The sequence below is a fragment of the Thunnus albacares genome, chromosome 5 (genome assembly GCF_914725855.1).
Source record: "Thunnus albacares chromosome 5, fThuAlb1.1, whole genome shotgun sequence".
NCBI lineage: Eukaryota > Metazoa > Chordata > Actinopteri > Scombriformes > Scombridae > Thunnus > Thunnus albacares.
In genome coordinates this window covers 35,052,300-35,077,155 of record NC_058110.1, presented here as the reverse complement: position 1 = coordinate 35,077,155, position 24,856 = coordinate 35,052,300, and the positions used below count along the sequence as shown (strand labels likewise).

Sequence of the window (24,856 nt, the reverse complement as noted above, 5' to 3'; positions counted from 1 at the left end):
TAACGAATCCCTTAAGGGACAATAGTGGTTTATTTCCATAAACGTGGCCTTTATGACTCTATGGGTCAGCTAAAGGCGTATTCACATTATTGTAGCAAAACAGCTTTTGCATGAAAGTTCAGATCTGTTGAAGCGAGCTGCACTGACCTTTGTGGGCGCAGACGTTCGCTGTGTTGAACGCTGCTTGAACTGAGAGATGAAAATTAAAAACTAATTACTTGTGTTGTTGAATTTCCTGAACAATGACAAACTGGCCTCGTAGGAAATCCTTCTTCCTGCCCAGTCCGAGGTGGGCGGGACTTAGTCTCAACCCTAACGGGCCACACCTGAACTGATAAGAGGCCTGGCTCAGTCTCCCCCCCATTGTGTGTGATATTAGCTGCCTTCTGCAGATGACTGTGCACCAGATGAATTATTTGAGTAAGATAAGGAAATTGGTTAAAGTTGTTGCTGTTTCTTTGTTTAATGATTGAATGAGTGCTTTGATTTGATTAAGATTTATTAGAGTACCTTTGTTACTGACTATTGTTTTCATTTGCCTTTTAGCCTTTCAATCATCAGTGAAAGTGGACTGTTTACGTGGAAATCCTGTGAAGAAGACAATGAACTGTTGAACTCATCTCTGGTCCTTGTACTGTAACTGGTGCGTCAATGCAGAGGCTCTTTAAACAACTCAGCGACCACAAAGTCAAGTTTCTACAGGCCTCATGTCGATACCAAAAAACTCTGTAGGGCTGCAACTAACAATCATTTTTATTATCGATTAATCAGCAGGTTATTTTCTTGAGCAATTCATGAATTGTTTTGTCTATAAAATGAAAGAAAATAGTAAAAAAAATGCCAGTTATAATATGTTAGAGCCCATTTTGACATCTAGAAATGTCTTGTTTTATCTGATCAACAGTCTGAAACCCAGATAAAGATTTTCAGTTTACTGTCATTTATGACACAAAAAAAGTTTCAAATCCTCACATTTGAGAAGATGCAATCAGCAAATGTTGTTCAACGGTTGCAGCTCGAAAACACTGTTTGAGTCTCTGAAATGTAACGATCCACCGCTACCAACATCACGGCGTTATTACAGCGTCGCCAGGAGATCTGGAGCAGGAGAAACGGATCAAGCAATGCAAGACCCTTGTTTTACTGCTGTAATAAGAATACAAATAAAAAATATATTATAGTTTTTTTTTGTTGCATCGACTGAATGTTTGAGCTTCTCTGTGCAGAGTTTGTTTTCATTCATCTGCTGTTGGAGGAAAGTTTCTCTTAGTTCACCTTAAATCTCAATTTAACACGTGAACCTACAAGCAGGATTTGTGATATCACAACTACTTTGGAGCCAATCATGGGCCAGTATTCAACTTACGTAAGTGTGATGTGGAAACTTGAAGGCTCCAGTGCACAAACACTGAGACTTTACAGTGAAGGAGGAGAAATCTGGTGTCCAGCAGGAAAACTTTATAAATCAACAATACATATTAAGAGATTCTGATTCAGATTGAATGAAGGAGAAGGAGTAGATGTCATTTTAATGATTTTAAAGTGGTAATTAAACTTGTTTTGTGGAAAAGCCATATCAGACACATATTATTGCTCCAGGAAGGGTATTTTTATATGTCTTAATGCATGTCTGGAGGGGATCTTTAACTTTGCACTTGCCAGCTCCGTTGTAGAGATTCGGGGCGAGCTGAGCCTTCAGCTCTCCAATCAAACATGATGAATCATCTTAAAGGCTTGTCTGAGTCAGACTGAAAGTGAGCACTGAAAGGTGCCGCTCGGAACTGCAATTATGGCTAACTGCACCGGGATCGAATGTGAAAAAAAAAACATCTTAAGGTGAGTAACTGGAAGAATCTTTATTTCGTCAACATGTTTCAGCACATCAAGACATAGAAAAACGCAGCCTACAGACTCAGTTATCCAATGAGAGTTTATTAATGGCCTGCCTCCTCTGACATTTATGACATTTTACGTCAGAATCATCTGACATATAATGTGAAAAAATAGTGAAAGATGCTGATCACTACTCATGAAGTGAAGGTGAACGTATTCAGATGACCAACAGTCAGAAAGACAAAGATGTTGAGTTTACTATCATGGAAAACTGGAAAACTAGCAAAATTCACACATGAACCAGAGAATTTTTGGCATTTTGCTTAAAGGACAGGTTTACAAATTTTCAAATGTGTGTTTGAACCAGCAGTCAGGTGTCCATATGAACAGTGAAAGAGGTTTTCCTCGCTGTAATCATTCCTCCTGTTCATACTGGATATTAAAAGATCATTTATTGCATTTAAAAGTTGATGTGAAGCTTATATGAGTCCTCAGCAGTCTGAGTTAGTCATATCAAATCATAAACTTTTTCGACATCTCCAAAATCCACCTCAAGCGTGGTGGATTTTTTTAATGCGATACATCAAAACTAGGTTAATGGAAATACGGCTACTGGATATTAAAAGATCCCCTTCAAATGTGCTTTCAATGGAAGTGATGGCGGCCAAAGATGATGTGAAGCTTATATGAGTCTTCATCAGTCTGAGTTAGTCATATCAAGTGGATATCTGACACATTTACAGTCTTTTTAGCATCAAATTCTCTCTTTGTGTTTCCTCGGACAGTGTTTCCCTGTTGAGCTGCAGGTGGAAGTATAGTAACAAAAAGAGGAGCTTTGGCACTAAAAAGACTGTAACGTTGAAAGATACAGACGGATGACAAATTAAAGGAAAAACTGGTCCAGGTCTGACTGCTTGACCCCTACAGTGAGGGGGTCTGGTGGCTCTGTTATGCTGTTGGGGGTCCACTTTTCCCCTCAGAGGGAAGGGTCACTGCTAATCAATACAAAGTTGTTGTGAGTGATCACCTTTATCCTATGATGAAGCATTTCTATCCTGATGGGAGTGGTCTCTTCCAGGATGACAATGCTCCAATTCACAGGACACGAGGGGTCACTGAATGGCTTGATGAGTATGAAAATGATGTGAATCATATGTTATGACCTTCACAGTCACCAGATCTCAACCCAACTGAACACCTGTGAGAGATTTTGGACCGACGTGTTAGACAGCACTCTCATAAAACACCAAATGAGGGAAGAATGATGTTCATCCCTCCAGAAGAGTTCAGAGACTGTAGGATCAATGCCAAGGCTGTGGAACACCATTTGTGGCTGCCCTGGTGCATCATGGGAGGACATGAAACCTATTGACATACACACACACACACCACCCATTTGGCAAACACTGTACAGAGGCCGCACACATGAAACGGTTGACCTCTCTGTGACACACCACCCTCTCAACAAATACATAAACTGTGCATATTAACATCGACAGACAGATTATATTCACACACGCACACACACACACAATATATTCATTCATGCACTCACACAGGACATCACACGTTCATTATGATATGTTAACCTCCTTCTGGGAAGCTGTGTATGTGTGTGTGTGTGTGTGTGCGTGTGTGTGTGTGTGTGTCGGTGGTTTGCACAGAGACCTGATAACGTGACCTTTGTAACTCCTGAAGCTGAAGTTCTGATTGGCTGCGAGTTGGTTTTAGGTCTAAATAAAAATCTCCATTCTGTGTTTTAGCGAGTTTGTCCTCATAACACCAAACAGCTTCATGACTTTCATTTTTGTTTTTTCAGAAATTAAAATACAGCCTGCAGATATCGTGATGTACAGATGTGTACACATTAGCTCACTTTATTTGGAACATTTTTAAGAAATTGTCATCACATGTCTCGATAACCATTGATGTCTAATTCTTTCTTTTCTTTTATATGTCTATTTCTTTTTTTATCTGATGATTGTCCACTGATTTGGTGAACTTTTCTGCTCATTTTGTTTGTCTCTTATTGTCATTTATTTTTTTTGTATTTCGCTAAATATTGTTTCATTTATTAGTTTTTTTTAATACCTTTTTTCTCTCACATTCTTCTCACAGTTTTATTTCTATAATCTGAGTCATGCCGTCTGTATATGTGTGCAAATAAATAAAACCTTAAAAAAACCCACTAAAATTAACCATATTTACTCCACATTCTTTGACATGACAAAAGTCTGATTATATTTTTATTTCATTTCATTCTGTTCATCTCGTCTTGAGTTTGTAGGAGGTCTTTGTATCAGTGTTTAGCTTCCTGCTGCTCCTGCACAAATGTTCGGTTACTTAAAATTCACATATAGCTGAATATATGTGGGTAAAAGTGTGTTTTTATAATGTTTAAGTAAAGGTCTGTATACATAACAAATCTTTATTGTACTCGAGTGACTTAGTTTTGCATTTACTTAAAATTGGGAGATTTGTGAGTGACAGATCTCAGATCAGGAAAAAATCTACATATCAAAAAAAAAAAAAAAAAAAATTGAAATATATAATAAAAATAAGGCATTAGAGGCCGAACAGATCAACGTCGACACACATCTGTAACCAGTAATCTCAGACTCGGAGGTGATTCTGCTGTTGAGTTCATCGGTCACAGAGCAACATCGACCTCTAGTGGCAGAGCGCTGAACTGCAGGCCAGAGACGCTCAATGTTAATATGTATTTATTATTAATCAGGAAATGTTTTCATATTAACTTAAATTATAATTTTACACATTTCTTAATTTCCATCATTAGAAAAGCTCTTCATGATGTCCTGAGGAGTTTTCACTGTAAACAAAGACGGTTTAAAACCTTGTGGTGGAAATTTAAAGATGAATCCACAGACACCAAGTTGTCTTTCAGAGTTTTATTGCAATAAACAGAGTTCACGTTTGCAAATGTGGATCTTGCATTTTTGCAGACTGAATGAGATACTTAATGAAGTTCAGTGTCAGCGTTTGTTAATAGGTTTCCTTAAATTAATTTATCATCTCTCTCTGGAGTTTCTCTTGGTCGTCTGAGAATTAAGAGTTAATTAGGAGATGAAAGCTGAATCGTTATCTGTCTTTCCTCCCTAAGAACTTTCCCTCTCAGTCTAATGAGCTGTAAGGTTACAGTGACCGAGTCCCTCAACTCACCTTTGATGTTACCTGTTGGGAACATTTTCACACAGGAAACAGAAGGACAAAGTGTGCTTTTGCATGATCTTACGACAATAAGCGGATAACTTTCCATTTCAACCATCCTAATGAAAACCATGTGGAGTATTAATCATGTCTGGTATTTCTCACCACAGTTTCAGGTCACACTGACTCTTGAGGATCTTTTTTCTTTTTTTTTGGCAGATTCATCAACACAAGTTCCTCCTCTTCAGTTTGTCTCCGTCTTCTCAGATTTTATTCTGACAGAATTTTTATTAAAAAAACATACAGAACAGTTCGGATTGCAAACGAGATTTGATGAATGAACTTTGCCAAATTTCTGCTTGACTGTGGGAAATTAAAGTGGCTATAATGTTTTGTTTTGTTGTTTATTAACAGTAATAATAGTTGATCTGTCAGTGTGTAATGTGTTGATCGTGATGAACCTTCAGAGAATCATCAGAGACTCTGCAGCTCCTCTCGGCATTACGGAGCTTTATAGTGAGTTTCAGCTCATTGTTTATCTGTCTGGCTGCAACTTTACTGTTCTGGTTCACTCTCAGCGTCTCATAGCGTCGTTTTCAGCTGCAGCAGGCAGCTGTTTTCAAAGAAAAAGCTCTAAAAAGCCACTGTACACTACCTGCTCAGCACCAAACAGCAAACAGACACAGTTAGCTGTAGACTAGCTGGTGAACATAGTGGAGCATTTAGCAGCTTAAGAGCCAGATATTTCCCTCAGGAGTTGGTAGAGAGCACTAGCACCTTACCCTAATCTTGACCATCACAATTAAATGTCTAACCCCAACCTTAAACTGAAGTATAGTAACAAAAAGAGGGACTTTGGCACTAAAAAGACTGTAACGTTGAAAGATATCTACTTGATTTGACTCATTTGGATGCTGAAGCTTCATATTAGCTTCAGATAAACTTTGAAATACATTTTTTGCACAGAAGGAGGACTGTGGATTTTGTCCCCCATCACTTCCATTGTAAGGTCATTATGAAGGGATCTTCTAATGGTCAGTATGAACAGGAGGAATGATTACAGCAAGAAACACGGCTTTAATGTTCATTTGGGCTCCTGACTGTTGTTTTAAGACAAACTGGAAATATTGTGAACTCGTCCTTTAGCTCTAAAAACCAAGTCTTAACCCTCAAACAGCCATATGAAGGCCTGTCTCAAAGTGAGGAGTGTACAAGTACACACACCACAGTTTCATCAGTATTCAGATCAGATGTTTTTCTGTCAGTGTGAACTCAGCTGATTCACCGTAAATCCACCACCGGGGGGCAGCAGAATTGAGTCAGTTTTAATGTGTGTGTGAGAAAGTGAGAGCCAGAAAGAGGAAAAAAGTATGCATGCATGATTGTGTGGACAAATGTGTGTGTTTGAGTGTGTGCCAACCTTGTTTGTAGGCCTGTCAGTGTGTGCGTGCGTGTGTGTGTGTGTGTGTGTGTCCTGACAAAGGCTCCATCCAGCCATACTGCAGAGGGCTGCTTGTTCCCAGAGACCCTCAGAGCTCCAGGACACCCAGTCTCTCTCTGCTGCCTCCAGCCCAGACACAGCAGCCCCGACACGGACACAGACCCTAATCCTGCTCCCCCTCCTCCTCCTCCTCCTGGAGCTCCACCAGCTGTTTGGATTGCTTATGGACGGGAAAAACAGGGTCAACTTTTAAAGTGGGAATACTGGGAGTTTAAAGAAAAGAGAAGAGAAGAGAAGAGAAGAGAAGAGAAGAGAAGAGAAGAGAAGAAGAGAGGTGACCTTCAATCTGTCAGGACTACAAACTTATTAAAAATCTCCTGGATATTTCGACAGACGACAGTATTTCTTCATCGTTTTGAAAATTTCGGAAATTTTGGTAGATTTTCTTGTTAAAAGCTTCAAATTTTGAGGTAATTCTGCCCAAATTTTCCTGAAATTGTTGACTCTAAACAATAGATTATTGTCTTTCTATCATTTTCCAGGACCTCAGAGCAGGATCGACATTTGGATACTGATTATTTTATTCTTGAATACTGGGACTTTTCGGAAATATTGCTCGGACCCTTTTGAAGCGCTGCACCAAATTCTGCAATATTACTCTGTTGTCACAGACTTAAAAGTACAAAAACACAAAGACAATTAAACTTTGAATCTACTGCAGCATTGGGGGGATTTTTCTTGTTTAAAATTGGCGTCATGGCTCCGTCTGTCGGCTTGTGGCTATTTCTGTACCTGCCGCTGCTGTTTTCAGACGCTAAAAGTGTTGGGCAGCACAACAGCCTTGATAAACCTTCCTCTCATATCAAACTGGAGCCCCTTTGGACTGCCAAGCAGCCCAGAAACCGGGACACCCCCGATCAGAGCCTCCCCCTCCCTGAGATGCTGGATCTGGACCTGGACCAGCACCGCCGCCTGGCCCGCGGCGCCGACGAGGACGAGCAACAGTCCACCTTCAGCCAATCGTTTGAGAACGACACTGTGACGACACCACAAGCCACCATGTTCGACAACTCGACAACAGTAGCAGCAGGTGTTGACGGTGATGATGAGAATGATGACATCAGTCACCACGGAAACACCTCCAGCAGCGACCACGACACCCCAAGACTCTTCAACCCGTTCTACCCGCTGGCAGAGGGCTCGTACTCGGCCTACGCCATCCTGTTTCTGGCCGGCCTGGTGCTGGCGGTAGGCGTGGTGGGAAACATGGCGGTCATGTGTATCGTCTGGAACAACTACTACATGAGGTCTGCCTGGAACTACCTGCTGGCCAGCATGGCATTCTGGGATTTCCTGGTCCTGGTGCTCTGCCTGCCGGTGGTGGTCCTCAATCAGCTCTCCCATAGGAGGATCCTGGGTGACATCACCTGCCGCATGGTGCCTTATATGGAGGTGGGTGGGGCTTATGGGGAAGTGGGAGGGGGAGGAGGAAGTCAGTGTGATCACTGGGAAGTGTTGTTATGCTAGTTGTCCTGTGGGGGGCGCCAAAGGAACGTACAAGTGACGGGTTCATCCGCTGAGGAGCAAGAAGGTTCAGAATAAATTTCTATTTCTGTGAACAAGTGGGAATTCTGAAGGTACTGCTGGAGGAAAGGTCAGAGGTCATGACAGGGAAAATCATCCGGAATCCATTTACACCTGATATTAACCCGCGATGTTTGTTATCGCAGGTGCAACAGAGGACGTTACAGTCAGACCACTTCTGAAGGTGATCAGGGTCTCTATTTATCAATCAATCAGTCAAATTTATTTATATATCACTTTTCATACAAGTCAAATACAATGCAAAGCGCTTTACGAGTGACTGAGAAACACACAAGATGGTAAATATGGAGTAAAAGAAGAAAAAACTAAATTAAAACACTTGTAAAATGGAAATAAAATAAATAATAAAAGATGAAAAAATAGATTTAGAAGGAAAATGATTTAATAAGATAATAATGAATAAGACAACAATAAAAGATGAGAAAATGGTAAAAAAACGGATAAAATAATTAAAGAAAATACGAGCAATAAAAGACAAAATGAAATTATAAAATACACAAAATAAATAGATTATAATAAAATAGTAAAACATTAAATAACATATAATAATAATAATAATAATAATAATAATAATAATAATTAATATAATCGTCTTCCTAAAATTATAAGACTACATGAAAGTGAGGCTTAACAGATGGTTTTTAGGCTACATTTAAAAATATTAGTATTTTCAAAATTTAAATTAAAAATGCTTCACTTTTACTCACAAACATAACAATAAAAACTTGATCAAACTAGTTTTGAGTGTAAAAGTCAGTAAAATGTCAGAGAGCTGCAGAGTGTCTGATTGGACTAAATATTGATCACGATCAATAATACGTTACTGAAGCAGCATCATGAAGAATAGTTTGAGCTGATTATTTGTATTTGAACATTTGATGTTTTCTGTTTCTATTTATTTTTCTCTGGTTCAAATGATCAGCTGCAGATAATTAACATTAATTAAATGTAAGTCAGTGTGTTCTGTGGTTAAAGTGTCTCTGCAGCAAAGATTGTTTGTGAGTAAAGATGCTTCACTCTGTCACATCGCTGTACGACCTCCAGTGGACTGTGTGTGTCTGTAGCTTCTTCTCTGGTGATCAGCTGATCACCTCACGTCAGTTAAACTTTGATTCAGATCAGATCAACATGTGAATCTGATCAGCTTCACATCTGTGAATCTGGAGCTTCAGTAGCTGGTTGTTAACTCAACGTGTCAGAAATATTTCAACAACATTTCATAAATGATGCCACTCACATCATTTTCAGCTCATCAGCATTCAGAACTGTTGAGTTTCTGCTTCTCAGACAACAAAAGCTGATTAAACATCTTTGAGTTGTAGTAATTTTAGACTTTAGTTACTGCAAATGTTGAAAGATAAACCTGATAAGATTCAATAAGAGATTCAAAGGGATTGTTAGGAATATTATATCATTTATAAAGGTGTGCTTGAAAACAGGGTTTTGTAACTGTCACCTTAGTTTTGTGAACTTGTACATTACGGTACATACTTGCAGGCTGAACATTTCGGTGTCTGCTAAAACTCCTGCAGGCCTATATTCACGACCTGTGAGACAAAAACACTTGTGCTGGTGTGTGCGCGCACACATGCAGACTTTTGACTTTTTGTTTACTCTGGGTTCTGGTTTTGTACACTGATTTCCGTGAGAAGGAGCAGGAATATTAAACTTTTGACCAATCAGCTTTGTTGACCCTGAATGTACAAACTTACAAAATGGAGTTTGTACGTAGACACCGAAACGTTCAGCCTGCAAGTATGTACAGTCTATGGAAGCTTGCAGCACAGAATTTACAGTTACAAACATAAAGTTTCCTGTTAACAAAACTGAGGTTACAGACATGAAACCCTGTTTTCAAACACACCATTTTAAATGATATAATAATCCATAATAAAATGCTATGGAGCCACATCCCTGCTCATACCAAATGTTGATCAGTGGAGGAGCCTAAAACCATCAGCAACAAAATCAGCATTTTACTGAAAACTTTAATCGAGCTTTTGGGGCTTTTTTTTTTTTGAGCGTAGAGCAGGAGATGCAAACAAAGCAGCAACATGCTCATCAAAACATTGCTTCACCACCGGAGCTTATTTGGTGTCAGTCAGTTTGAATTGTATTTGATTTGGTTATTACTTTGTGTTGATGGTGGAGAAACAAACTGCACACATCAGGCTGTTCTTCATTGAGAGTCGGTTGCCATGGTAACCTGTCACTGCATCTGCTGGAACATCCTGCTGCTGCTTTCATGGTTTGACAGGAACAAATTGTGGGTGAAAATGTTTTTGTATGTATTTGTAACCTCTTCTCCGGCGGCCATATTGGAGCTGATAGTGTTTCTATCCCAACAGTACTGAACAGACATGATTTGTCTGTTCGTCGTCTTTACGAGAATCAGACACACAGCTGTAGAGATTTTTATTGACTTTTAAAGGAGCTAGGCTAGCAGTTTCCCCCTGCTTCCAGTCTTTGTGCTAAGCTAAGCTAAACTTGTCCTGGACTAAGAGGTAAAAGTGATCTTTTTCTTCTTATTTTTTAGATTCATCTCCTACATTTGCTCTACTTTTATTTATTTTCAGTTAATCATCAATAATCTGCTCTTCTATGAAAAATGTTTGGCACAGAATTTATTGTGTGATTTGAAAGGCGCTGGGTTTTACTGGTGTGTTTGTGTTAAAGTATTAGTCTGGTTATATTCTACATTGTTCTTATTACAAACATCCCAACAACAATCCCATAAAAAGACCAAAACCAATAATGAACTGATCTACTAACAAGTATTGTGTGTGTATCAAAGTCTGATATATCTTATTCCTCTGTTGTTGTGCAGAAACTATTAAAAACACGTCAGTGAGACACACCGCTGCACTGGGTGACATGTTTTAGACTCAGTCCCACACACACCGTCCTGATGCCACAAATACTCACTAGAGCACCAAATAAGGATTCATACATCGCCGAAAATAGTCCCCAACAAATGTTTGTTTGTTAAAAACTACAATAAACTACGTATTTGTGAGTTGTTTTTAAAGAAGAAGAAACAAAGTAGGGATGTCAGAAAGTATTGAGAGATGGACTAACATAATCTTGGTTTTGGTCTGTTTATGGGATTTGTTAACAATAAGAAAAATATAATATAACACCAGACTTTTACTGTAAAACAGGCTTTTTCAGATATTTTCAGGTACCTCAAACAGACCATAATTTGATCATTGTCTGGCTGTTAAAGTTGTTGTTAATTTATTGAACTTTACACATGTAGATGTAACAGTGTTAAGAGTCATGAACATGTGATCTGCATGTTAACTGATCTCAGACTGGGCAGATTTTTAGTCAGTTTGGGAAGCACCTAATGTTTCAGTCAGTAAATGTGCACAGGGAAATGGGCTTTAAGAACATTTTCATATTTTCAACTTAAACTGTTATCAGTGAGATTTGATCGTATGAGTTCAGCAAACCCTCTTAACTGCACAAACTTGTGGTTTGTGCAGTTAAGAGGGTTGCACTTTCGCGTTGCTTAAAAAAAATCATTTGTTCCATTTATGGGCAAGTTTCATTCACAAAAATGTCACCTAATAGTAGAAAGAAGAACTTGACAGAGATTCAAGTCCTGCTGTTGGACATCAGCTGAAGAAAACAGACTCTAGCAGTGACAGTTAACAGTAGTTGTACACAATAAGTCTCACAAATCATAAATAGCCCACAACTAAAATGGGAGGCTTTCAAATTGACATGACGTCACAGAAAATATTCCAGTAAAAGTGATTTTACACTGTCAGGTGTTATAATGGAGGATGCGGAAAGCACCCTGAGGCAGCTATTGGGAGTGTAAGAAATTTCCTCCATTACTGGATTAAAATCACTGACCAGGTCAGATAATGGTAAAATCACTCCACCTCCGCTAGAGAAATGAATCCCATCCAAATGGGGCTTAAATAATTAAAATTCAAATTAAAGCCTCATTCAGACGGGATTATAGATCAAACAAGTGTTCATCAACCTGTGTGGGCAGGCGTTCTGTATATTTCAAAGAAGACAGGCCAGGACCTCTCTGAAGTTAATATGAGGCTTCAGTAGTCTGAGTTTAAAAAATCAAGTGAATATCTTAGTAACAATATTTTTAGCATTAAATAAAAAGGGAATTTAGTACTAAAAAGACTGTAAGTCTGTTTTGTTAAAGGACAGGTTCACAATGTTTCCAGTGTGTCTTAAACCAGCCGTCAGGTGTCCATATGAACAGTGAAAGAGGTTTTCCTTGCTGTAATCATTCCTCCTGTTCATACTGGATATTAAAATATCCTTCAAATGTGCTTTCAATGGAAGTGATGGAGGCCAAAATCCACAGTGTGTCCACACAGTCATTTAAAAGTTGATGTGAAGCTTATATGAGGCTTCAGCAGTCTGAGTTAGTCATATCAAGTGGATATCTGATCTTTAAGATAACCAAATCTTTAAGATTCTGTAAAAAATGCCATATATTTAATTTGTTGCATCATATAGGTGGTACAATAGTACAGTGTGAGCATATGATGGAACTGATTAATAAATATAAAGGTCCTCTGAAAAGTCACGTACATCCAGTGATGAAATGTAAATTAAAATATCTCAGTACAATTTATTTTACACGCTACAACAAGCAAACGGATTAGCTGTTTGTGAGTAGGGCTGAAACTAACTTATTATTTTCATTATCAGTTAATCTGCTGATTATCTTCTTGATAAATTGAATAACTGTTTAGTCTATTGTTTAGTGTAGTCTACGACAAAAATAAGTGAAAACTGCTCATTACAAAAGCGGTGCCAATAAATTGCATGTTTTATTTGACCGACAGTCCAAAATCAGAACATATTTCATTTGCTCTCATATATCATAAAAACAAGCAGAACATCTTAATATTTGAGATGCTGAAACCAGCAAAGGTTTGGCATTTTTGAAAAGTGACGGAAACATTTAATCATGGATGAAAATAGTTGCTGATTAATTTTCTTTCAATCGACTAATTGATTAATCGATTAATTGTTACAGCTCTTTTTGTGAACTACAAATCTGAGGAAACTGTTTGAGGGCACAAAGAGTGAATAATCGAAATAACAGAGAGCTGCATTAATCAAACTGGACAAGAACTGAAAACACTTCTGCTTACTGCTGCAGACTGAAACTCTCCCCCTCTCTGCAGGTCGTCTCTCTGGGCATCACCTCCTTCACTCTGTGCGCTCTGGGCATCGATCGTTTCCACGCCGCCACCAGCTCTTCGCAGCCAAAGGCGCGGCGGGTGGAGCGCTGCCGCTCGGTGCTGCTGAAGCTGCTGCTGGTGTGGCTCACCGCTCTGCTGCTGTCCAGCCCCGAGATCTTCCTGTGGCAGCTCAGCCAGGCCGTGTCCCCCTCCACCGGCCGGCTGGTCGACTCCTGCACCATCACCCCCTCCTCTCCGCTGTCCCTCTACCTGCCTGACTCCCTCCACTCTCTGCTGCTCAGGTATCACCAGGTGAGTCTCCAACACAAAGCACCACATGAACCCACAAAAGGACCATATCTGAGGCCTGTTTGAGGTTCCACTGAGTTTCAGTTCTCAGTCCAGTTCTGAAAACCAGCCAGGTCTTCATCTCGTCACTCCTCGAAGCCCACATCACGCCGCTCTTATCCTCACTTCATTGGTTCACAATTACTTTTAGGGTTGAGCATTGCATTTTAATTTTGACTTACAAGGTATTAGGTCTGAACATTGCTACAGAGCCTCAGATGAAGAACTTTTTACCATTGTGGAAAAGCCTTCCTCAAAATGGAAAAGGAAGCATCTGAGAACCTTTGCATATTTTATAGACTGCATCATATTGTCACCTCTTTTTGTAAAACACAGAAAGTACTGAGGGACTGTACAAAGTGCCATAAAGTACTGAGAAATGCTGCAGAGTCCCTACATCTTACAAAGTACCAACAAGAAAGTACTACAAGATCAAACTTCCACAAATTGTAAGCTTTGACATTACAAAGTACCACAAAGTATTACTGTGTCTCCATGTAGAACAAACAGTAATCAGATTACCCCAGTACTCTTACAGACTGTTTCAACTGGTTTGTGTTTCAGGGTCGTATGTGGTGGTGTTTCGGCTGCTACTTCTGCCTCCCCATCCTCTTCACCATCCTCTGCCAACTGGCCACTCGCAACGTCAGCAGCGACCACAGCTCTACCCAAAAGCAGCGTAACCATGACGACCGCTCCAATCAGAAGCGGCAGCAGCACCAGGCGGTGGAGCGGCAGCTGAACTGCACGCTGTTGGCGTTAGCCGTGATGTACGGCATCTGTGCTCTGCCTGAACACGTCTGCAACATCACGCTGGCCTACACGCACATCACTGTCTCTGAGGACACGGCGGCCATGCTGGCTCTGTTACATCACTTCCTGTTGTTCTTCAAATCATCAGTGACGCCGGTACTGCTGCTGTGTCTCTGTAAGGTAGGTCTGACAGTTGAGGAAAGTTTAGTGGAGTCCAGAAATATCAACTTATGTGGAGTCTATTTTACTTTATTTGCACTACACTTGCAACATTAATGAGCCCAAACCAGTTTGAAATGACATTTTGTTCATTAATTAAAATTCAAAGAAATGTGGGATTGTGAACAATTCAATAACTGAAACCCAAAGTTATTATAATTCTAAAATATGAGAAAGAGCTACAATGTGAAATGTTGAGCTCACAGCTCTGTCAGATAATTTCTCCAGTGTTCCTCCATCTTTCCTGTTGTGTCTAAGGTTCAGAACAAATCTGGCAATGTGTGAAAAACTGTAGCCCTCTCATTTGTTGAATGGGGGCAGTGTGTTTATGCTACGGGGGCTGGGATCATATAGGGCTCAGCAAAAAAAATATAGCAGCCATCCAACAAAAAGTTGAATCAGACTTAACTTTTGCAAAACGCAACCCAACATCATGCTGCATTGGCCAATCACATACATGCAACCGCACATTCTTGGTGGATTACTTTGTATATGTACGTGAATACATGAATGCCGTATTCAGCTGTTTACCTTGTGATCATCACCACAAAAGTTAAAACAGTTGCCATCGTGATAACTTTCCAGAGTTGTAAAATCCTGTTTGTAAGTATTACAAACAGCTGCACTGTGTTTTGGCATCTGATAAGTCTTCCTGAATGGTATTTAATTGTCTCCTCCTGGTATCTGAAACAACAAGCCACCGCCACCAACACTGCCCTTGTACTGTTTTAATACAGGGCAGTTTTCAGTCTAAACACTGCCAAACGCTTGAATAAAGCTCAGCAGAGACAACCAGCACTGCTGACGTTCTAATGTTGAAAAACTGTCACTAAACTAACTCTGGACGTCTGAGTGATGGATGGACCAACAGGAATCCACTGATGTGTGTCTGTGTTTCAGGCTCTCGGTCAGGCCTTCATGGACTGCTGCTGCTGCTGCTGTCAGGAGTGTCAGCCAACCACGACTCAAGGCTCGCCAGGCTCCGCCCAGGTCAAACTGAAGGCAGCCAATGAGTCATCCATCTTCTTCGACAAGGCTAAAGACACGTCGGCCATCTTGTCCATCTCCAGCTAGAGCCATGTTTGCCTCTTTTATCCATCATTTCCTCCGTATGTCAGTGCCTTCCCAACATCACTTCTCTTCTCTTCTTAGTTTTTGTTTATTTCCCTTCTTCTCCCTCCAATGTGTGCTGTGAACCCATTTTCTCCTCTTTTATTCTTCATCCACATGATCTCTCCATCCACTTACACAATGTCACTGGATGGATAATCATGTCTGTTCATCTTTCTTTCTGTCAGAGTACTGTTTGTATGATATTCTTCTATGGACACAGCGTTACCCTCCAGCTTCCTCTCTATGCAGGAGGTAATCTGTAGTGAGATTAGAAAAGTTGCTGTACTTGCACAACCAGCTGTTGTAAAAGCAGGAGCCTGTTTCAGGACTCACTGAATGGACTCTTCCCTCCAACTTCCTGCTGCCATGTTTGTGAAGAATAGGTGGAAAATCCTGGATGTCTCCTGTGGTTGGAAGCTCTAAGGTTTAAGTTTGAATGTGTTTTACGGAACAGCAGCAGAGGCCTAAAATTATGTCAGCAGTTTGAATCCACTCGATGGAGAACATGAGGAAGCTGCAGTGATCTAAAGACAAGGAGTGTGCCATACGAATATTTTTGGGTCAAACAAACATTTCCTGGAGGCAGAGCTGCTACTGAGGCAGAAATAATTTAACTGGAGTTAAACTTCAATGGGCGAAGACAAAGAATCACAGCTGTTCAGAGGACAAGTAACTATTAAACAGTTGAGTGTACAGCAGGGTTCAACAAGTTCAATTTAAGATTTTTAAAGACCTTTTAAATAAACAATATAATTTAATATCTTTTTCATCATCATACCAATCAAAGAATGATGGAGAGCCAATATGGACAATAAGGCCTACAATTATTTATGAATTCATTGACATTTATATCACATTTTCGTCAGGACTTCCCAGCTGTAATTCTTAGTAATGTAATGTAATGTAATTAATTAACATGACCTGAACCCAGATGACTGGCAGATTATTAGTATTATTACAAAGCAATTCATCAATTTATTGCTAAAATTGACATTTACTCATTATGAGTGGATGAGCTTTCTAGCTACTGTAGCTGCAGTCGCAACAGTGTTTGCTGCAGGTCTGAACTCCACAACCCGTACAGCATACTGAAATGACTATAATGCGTTTAAAACACCACGGCAGGGGGCCAACCAATGCAAGATAATTTGAAATGTATGGACAGCTATTAACAATAACTATATAAGAACTATGTGACAACTATTTCCACAAAATCCCCATCATGGTCCTCAGAGGGTGATTCTTAAAGGTTGTTGAGATCACCTCACCTTATGCCTGGCAACCAATTCAGGTCAACATCTACTGTTATGCTGCTCTAGTTCCAGACCTCTAAATCACCACTCATTTGTCCAGCAATTAAAATAGTGAGTTCATTAATGGCTGTTTCAGCCGGTTGAAAAAAACAATCGACCAATTAGAGCTTTGTTGGTGGAATTATAAATGGAGATGTCATATTCCTACATCGCTTGCTAGCCACCTAGCTACATATTTACAATGGAGAGTAGCTAAACCCTTCTCAAACAGTCATTATATTATGCCATGCAGCTATTTCCACATCTGTGACATCATAACATAACTATCTATAAAAATTTTTTAAAAAAAAATCTAAGTTAAAAAAATTAATTCAAGCTAAACCTGTTATTAGCTATTATAGTTTTTCAAGTTGCTATCTTCTCATAAAAAGTTAAGACTTTAATAGTCAAGTTAAATCATTTAGAAGTGGATATTTATGTGAACAAGGGAGAGGAGTTAAGGTCTGTCCAAAAAGTTACTAGATGTTGACAATTTTTAGAAAAAAAAAGTCACCACTTAAAGTTCTTGAGTTGGCAACACTGCATCTATGAAAAAAGCTGTACAATTTGTTGTAGGTCAACCTACATTAAACATTTCAGATATTTCTCATTGTGATTGCAGCTTCTGTGTGGACTGAAAAGGAAGTCAGCAGAATGAATACACCACTTGATACTGACTGGCTGAGGCAAAACAAAACAGAATAAACCCCCCGCCCACACAGAAACTGAAAGAAAATGACATTTCAGGCTGATCATTAGACTACCCTTAAAGAGTAAACTTCTGCCAGCCTGGAAATCACAGTTTCACTGCCTTCTCACCTTATACTATTAACAACTCCAGCACAAAATCTACTGAATTAACTTATCTTTTTGGATAAATTTGGCAAGTTTAAATCTGGAAAGTCAAATAAACTTTCAAGCTTCAAATATTAATTATCCATAAAAATATATTCCAATGAGATAATGTCTGCCTCCAATGCAGCTTTGCCTCCAGGCGATGTTCCCACATGTGGCCAAGTAACTATCAGAGGAAGAATTCAGTTGTACGGGTTGAAAGGAAGAAAAACTGGTGAAGGAAGCAAAAAAGTGAGGAGATGTAAAGAGTAACTGAACAGGACTCAGATCTTCTCAGTACTGAGGTGGCCTCTATGTACAGGAAGTTAAATTGTGTAGGAAGTTGTGTATTAATATGTCTTTAGCACAGTGATTTCACTGAGACTGTTAAACTCCAACAACTAGAGAAACAATGAAGAGCAGAAGATATGAATGTAGCTGATTTTAATGCTAGAGGTTTAACTAATTACATCTTTGTATGAAGGGATGAAAGATAGGGATTTTTATGTCACAAGAATGTCTATTCCTTTGTAATATGCAGTGTCACAATGTTAGATTCATAATATAATGTGTCAGAGTCAACTGTACCTTATGCTGAGTTCACTCTACACAATTTTAGCCCTGATTTTCCACTCACCAACAGTTTTTGGAGATCGCTGACAAAAGCCCCAGATCAGAGGCAAACTGGCGTTCGTTCGCCGCTTGCAAAACGGCGCTTGATTGCTATGTGTGAATTGTTCAGAGATGCAAACCGAGAGCTCGCAGATGTCCTGCTGATGCCCAAAAGATATCAAGCAGGTTAAATATCTGGAGTTCAAATCCTGTTGTGTGAAAAGTGTTGTGACTGGCAATAAGGGCAGCAACGAGTTACAGCCAATGAGAGCGCAAGACATGGGGTGATGACACAGCAGCTCCCTGAACCAAGTCATGCATTTATTTGTGTGGGGGGCCACAATAATATAGTTTCTATTAGAATACATCAGCATACATACAAGTTTTTCAGTATTTGTAACCTTGTCATCCTTGGTGAACCACAATAGGAGCAGGCAGCTACGTTTTCATAGCAAAAATATTTATTTACATTATTCACCTTTATTTACGCACATGGTATCACGTCATTTCTCGTGTCACTTCTCGTGTTTTCATGACACAAATGTAGCTTGGAGAGCAGACAGACTCGTTAGGGATTCCTCCTAGTGAAAGATCTTGTAATGTTTGACCCCGTCGCCGATCACTCAAGATTCCCGATTAAAAGACAGACAGTTATGTAGTGTGAACAGTACAGTGATCTGATGACTTCAAAGGTCATGTAGGGTGTCCATGGCATTAGTGTCTCCTCAGCCTTCAGCCCTGGACAGTCAGTCTGAAGACACAAAGGTTGGAACAACAGCCAGCAGAAACTAGTCAGACTCACTGTGCTGTCACATTGTGAGAAGCTCCATCCAACTGTCACTCACATTTCACATGTCTATGAGTTGTTAACAGCTCCACCAAATAGTGATTTTTCCCTCTAAACTTCTCACATGCTTTCATTTCAATAAATGTTCAAATGATCCAATATTTCAGCAAAAATCAAAGATTAGAGAAAAAGTCCAAAAACTGAAAACAGATTTGTGTATCAGTACTTTGTTTTTTCCTCTTTCCTCTCCCATTAATCATCTCACGACCCCTCAGATTTATCTGCTGACCCTTTGGAGGGGCCCAACCCTAGATTGGGAACCACTGGACTAAACTAGCTAACGGTATATAAAGTAGTTGAAACTAGCTCCACCTCCAGCAGCTACAACAGTAACATGCTGCTCTAACACTGATGCCTCTGTATTAAAGTCATTCTGTACCTTCCAAGTAGTGTTCCATGTTTTCAAATCTGAAAATTCAAATTTTGGTCAAAGTACATATGTTTTAGCATCAAAATCCTATTTTCCCAAGCCCTTCTAAAAACCTTTTTTCCACATGACCTGGCGTAGGTTTCTGCATGATGATGTTACTACATATAAACCACCTAGACCGTCTAGCCAGTAGCCACAGAGATGAATCACTGTTGCTGCTGTTCTGCTAAATGTGCTAACGGTGTCGACACACAAACGGAGCACTCACTGTTGCTGCTGCTCAAAGTTGCACTGCGTCCTCCACACACAGTTTCACACACTCAGACTCAGCACTGTGACATCTCTTGTAGTATATCTGGACATTTTTCGTGCTCTAACATACAACGAGTATGTTAGGAAGATGCTGTGAGCGAACTGCGTGTGTGTGTTTGTGTGTTTGTGTGGGGGGTGTCTCTGACCCACGTCGCCACTTTTTGCTAACGGCTGCGTGGGTGTTTCCATTTGAACAACATGAAACTGCCTTCAGTAACATTTTTGAAGCTAACCGTTAGCTTGTCACTGAAACGATGCAGCAGAGGCACCATGAATAAACGGAACAACAATTCTACAAGTTTAGGATTATGCTATGTGGGTTACTTGTGTTTGAATAAATTCAAAGTATGTGTCAACACAAATTTGTCAAACTTTTTTTTAAATAAAGTGACAGCCCTAGAACTGACTTTACTGAATCATAGTGTTTAGCAGTGGAGCTCCTATCACTGGGGACTGAAAGCACAATTTCTGTTTGTGTACGGATTAAATAACAAGATAAAACATGTTAAATGTGAGCTTTATAGGTGTTAGTAGGATTTTTGAACTTTGTACAGAGCTAGGCTAGCTGTTTCCTTCAACTTCCAGTCTGTATGCTAAGCTAGGCTAACCACATCCTGACTCCAGTTACATACTTATCTTAGCCAGCTAGCAGGTGCAAATCTGTGAAAGCACTTTAGTTTACAGTCAAACCAGATATTATTTCAGTTGCTCTCCAAACATCACTTTTTGAGATGTTGATTTCTATTGTCTTTCAAACAAAAGCTGCAGGAATCACCTCATTTTTGCACAAGTCAAATTCATAAAAATAAACAGCTGTAGCTAAAAAAAGAGATATAAAGCCACAGCAAGAGGTTTGTTGTTTGTTGTATGAGAAATAAAAGGATTTTGTTAGCATTTTTGATTGTGTTGCTCACAGTGTGAATGACCTGCCAGAGACATAAATTATTAACATTTGGGGAAACTGTGACATAAATGACTCTTTCCTAAAACTCACACTGTTCACCGCAAATGAATCATAAAGCTGTGATTGCAGAATTAATGTAAAACCACTTACTGATTGGCGCTTGCAGATACAGTTTGCCTGACGTCCATAATTTATGTCTCTGGCTAAAGGATAACAATACTTATAACAGAAAGTGACGTATAGATTATTTTTAAATGTTTTTATTCAATAAAATCATTCAATGCTTGAACTGTTGTTGTAATGTTGCCTGGGAACATTAAGTTTATGTAGAGAAAAGTAAATGTGGTCAGACTGTATTTTAAGACTCTTCCTGGGTTGGGGAGTTCAACTGATTATAAATGGGAACTGTATATTGTTTGAAAATCATATTTAAATTTCTGATTATAAATTTATAAAATAACAAAACTTGAATTTTACAAAAGCTAGTGAAGGTTTATTCTGTTGTAAGTGTAAATTTGGATAAATTTTCAAATTAACATGATCCATATTGTCTAGATACAATGCAGTATACACAGATTCAATAAAGGTTTAGGATTAGCTTGCTGATTCCAGTTCACACAGGTGAATATTACGGTCATTTATTATTGGGCTACCTGAATACTTGCAGACCAGTCTAAAGTTTTTTCTTTTTTGTTTGCCTTATTCCTAAATGCTGTAAAATCACAGTGGCCTCCAACAGAATTATTTTGTAGCCAAGATGACACGTGACAATTCAATGGACACAAATTAAAGCATTGTGAAAGGGACATCTTTTTATGTGTCATTTTTTTCAATTACAATTCATGTCATTGATTGGACCAAACCAGATGGAGCTGGAGTATCTACTGTCATTTGGTTTCCTTTTACTCAAGCATCAGTGCATTTATAATTTAAAATCAACAAATATATTTGTTTTCTTTCATATTTTCATTCATCATGTTGCAACAATAAATATTTCATAATTCATACTTTGACTGCAGCTGATTGGCCTTTTTAGAACGAACCATAGTGCTAAAATGGAATCCATACATATTTGGGATTGGCAATTCATTCTTAAATCTGCAGTGCAGAATTTATACCTATAAATGAACGTCCATTACATTCAAGCCTTTGCAAAATGTGTTCACACAATGCTGATTAACCCTATCACAGCCAGGTAAATCTCTCTGTATTTCACAGTATACTAGGGTTTTTAATCAGAGACTTCTGCCAACTGAGTCGGCTAACTTCTGTTATGCTCTCTGCTAACTCTAATGGGGATGAAACAATTTAATCGTTCGGCTCTTCTAGACTTTCCAAATTTTATTGGACCAATTGGATCAAATTCAGATAGTGAAACAAGTCATTTTGCAGTGGTTGTGTGATGCTCAAAACAATTTATCCACTGTTTTACAGCCGCAACAGTAGTGATGGATATCAACAGTGTTTTTATAATTACTCTCACTGCCAGAAGGGGGAGACAAAAGTCCTGCACTCCGGATTTAACTTTGGGAACACATATCTGTGTTAAAAAGAAAAAAAAAAGAAATCTTAACTGAAGGTTCGTTTCCTAAACTTTTTATTATTTTCCACAGCCCTCTTCAGTAAACAGAACTTAAATTATTATAGAGTTATTTTTTAAGCTTCACAATTATTGGATATGTTCCACTGGTTTTAGTGATGTTAACAGTACATAAAATATTGATTGGACACTGGGCTCATGACAAAGACTGAAAATCTCAAAGTAACTCTTTAATAAAGGGGCAGCCCACACAAAACATCCTTAACCTTAGTGCCTGTGTTTTACTTTCTTAAAATTAAACCTGTTGTGTCTCTCCAGGTTGTATTTATATTTTGAGCACAGCACAAACCAATCACCTGGAAGTAGAGGTAGTAATTTATAAGTAAATGTTTGTGATTTTACCTAAAAGTTTTGGTGATCTCGTATTAATGCAGTGATGATGACTTCGATAACACTGGAAATCATTAATGTGAGCGGATTACCATGAAATGTGAAGTCCCTCAGGGTTCCATTCTTGGGCCTCTATTATTTGCATTTGTTTAAATCTTTCAAGACAGTAAGGGCCTTGTGGTGGCCATCAACAGTTTTTATATGTTAATAACCACATCTCAAGGACGGACTGGAGATGGTCCTGTACGTAGAATTGAAATGGTAAAACCACCATGTTGCTCCACCATCCAATCGTTTAACATAACCAACTTCACAACATTTTTCTTCTTAAATTTTACACGATGTATGGAAACTGCACAGGATGACAATAGTAATTCAAAGGACTAAATTAAACACTAAACACAAGATTGTCTCAGATAATTCACCAAAAAAGATGTGGACTACATAGGTTGATAGATGATAACAAACTCATGCTGTTGTCTTTTGCTTCATCTTAGTAATATTACTTAACTAACAGGGATTTCAATTGTCAAATTCATCTGTCAGCCAAATTTGAGGAGAAACAACAGCTCTTGGTTTTTGTTTTTTTTCATCTTTGGTGTGAAAGAAACAAAGGAAACAGATACAAAAAGAAAATTAGGATACAATGCAAAGACGAAAACCAAAAAAAAATTTTTGGAGCAATATTAATCTCAGTGGAATCGCTGCAATCAGAGAGTGAAGTAAATCTCCATGAAATCTTGAGTTCAACATGGGGCCATTGACCGCTAGCAAACCATCTTGACAAAGCTTGAGTCTGAAAACAGAGGAAACATTAAGCCTATTAGCTGTGATGCACCATATAACTTTATATAACTGCTGGGGTATAAAATGCTCCAAAAACAATGGTCTGCCGTCAGTGATGAGACAGGAGTCGATGGCACAAATCCTTTACTAAACTGTGTTAAAGGACATATCTGGCGATTTTCTACCCTTCCTTCTTGTCAACAAATGTTGACAATCATGTTTTGATCCAAACAAACAATGAATTGATCTGCTAACAAGTATTGTATGTGTATCCAAAGTCTGATATATCTTATTCCTCTGTGCCATAGACCTCCGTTGTTGTTCAGAAACTATTAAAAACACACCGTGAGCCACACCGCTGCACTGGTTGACATGTTCCTTTGTCTGTAGCTTGTTTAGAAATGGCTCCAAAGAGTAAAAACAGCAGTAAGGTACTAACCCTCAAGTGAGAGGTAGACGCCATTGAGCATGCGTGGTATTTTTGTAGTGATGAAGATTTCATACAGGTCCGATATAAGTATTAATCCCCAAAATGGTTTACCACAAACACAGGTAAGTGTCCCAAATAAAGAAGACAAGAGGCTGACAGCTCAAACAATAAAGGATTTATTCACAAAATTTGACACATAATATTAAAAAACCCTTCAACAAGAGAGGACAATCTAATGAGCCTACAGCTACACAGTAGCCACATTGGAAGCGTGCAATACATTAGGCATGGACACAATCAGTAACAATTTTTAAAACGTGCAAAACTAGAACTATCCTTTGATCCTTGTCCTTTGATTTTTTAGTTTGGCTCATGTCCCATCCACTAACATGGAGGAATGTTTCTGAACCAATATGATGACAGAAAAACATAAAACCATCAGTAGAGCAAGATCCCATAAAAGCTCATAAAATGCGCTGTTGTAATGTCAGCTACAGGTAGGTGCTGTTTTTCTTTTTCAGACACTTTTTTACACCAGATTTGTTTACATTTTGTCAAATAGTCTCCATTAAAAGTCTTCTGAAAAGAAACTGAATTAGCTGTTAGCAGCTCTTGTTTGGAGTGTAGCCATGGATGTACAGACAACTATAACTGGATTTTTTTGATACTGAAGAAAACTTTAAAATGTGATGTGGAGATTTATTGGCAATGGACATAATGATGGAGATAAGGATTTACTCGGGAAGTGTAAGTCACACTGAATGATTTTAATGTGTTTTATGTCTGTGTGTTCACATCTGACTGTTATGACTCCAAGAAGGAGGACGATTTTTGACTAAATTAATCTTACATGATGTAAAGCAAATAGCAAGAATGGGAAGTTTCATG

The 24,856-nt window shown here is 38.9% G+C and overlaps 1 protein-coding gene across 1 annotated transcript; it reads left to right on the top strand.

Moving 5' to 3' along the window:
* Positions 1-6,166: 6,166 nt before the first annotated feature.
* gpr37l1b (G protein-coupled receptor 37 like 1b) lies at positions 6,167-19,327 on the top strand. Its single transcript, XM_044350501.1, has 5 exons — positions 6,167-6,878; positions 6,985-7,894; positions 13,222-13,530; positions 14,131-14,499; positions 15,439-19,327. The coding sequence occupies exons 2-5, from the start codon at positions 7,199-7,201 to the stop codon at positions 15,610-15,612; spliced, it is 1,548 nt and encodes a 515-aa protein (XP_044206436.1). The 5' UTR covers positions 6,167-6,878; positions 6,985-7,198; the 3' UTR covers positions 15,613-19,327.
* The last annotated feature ends 5,529 nt before the right edge of the window (positions 19,328-24,856 follow it).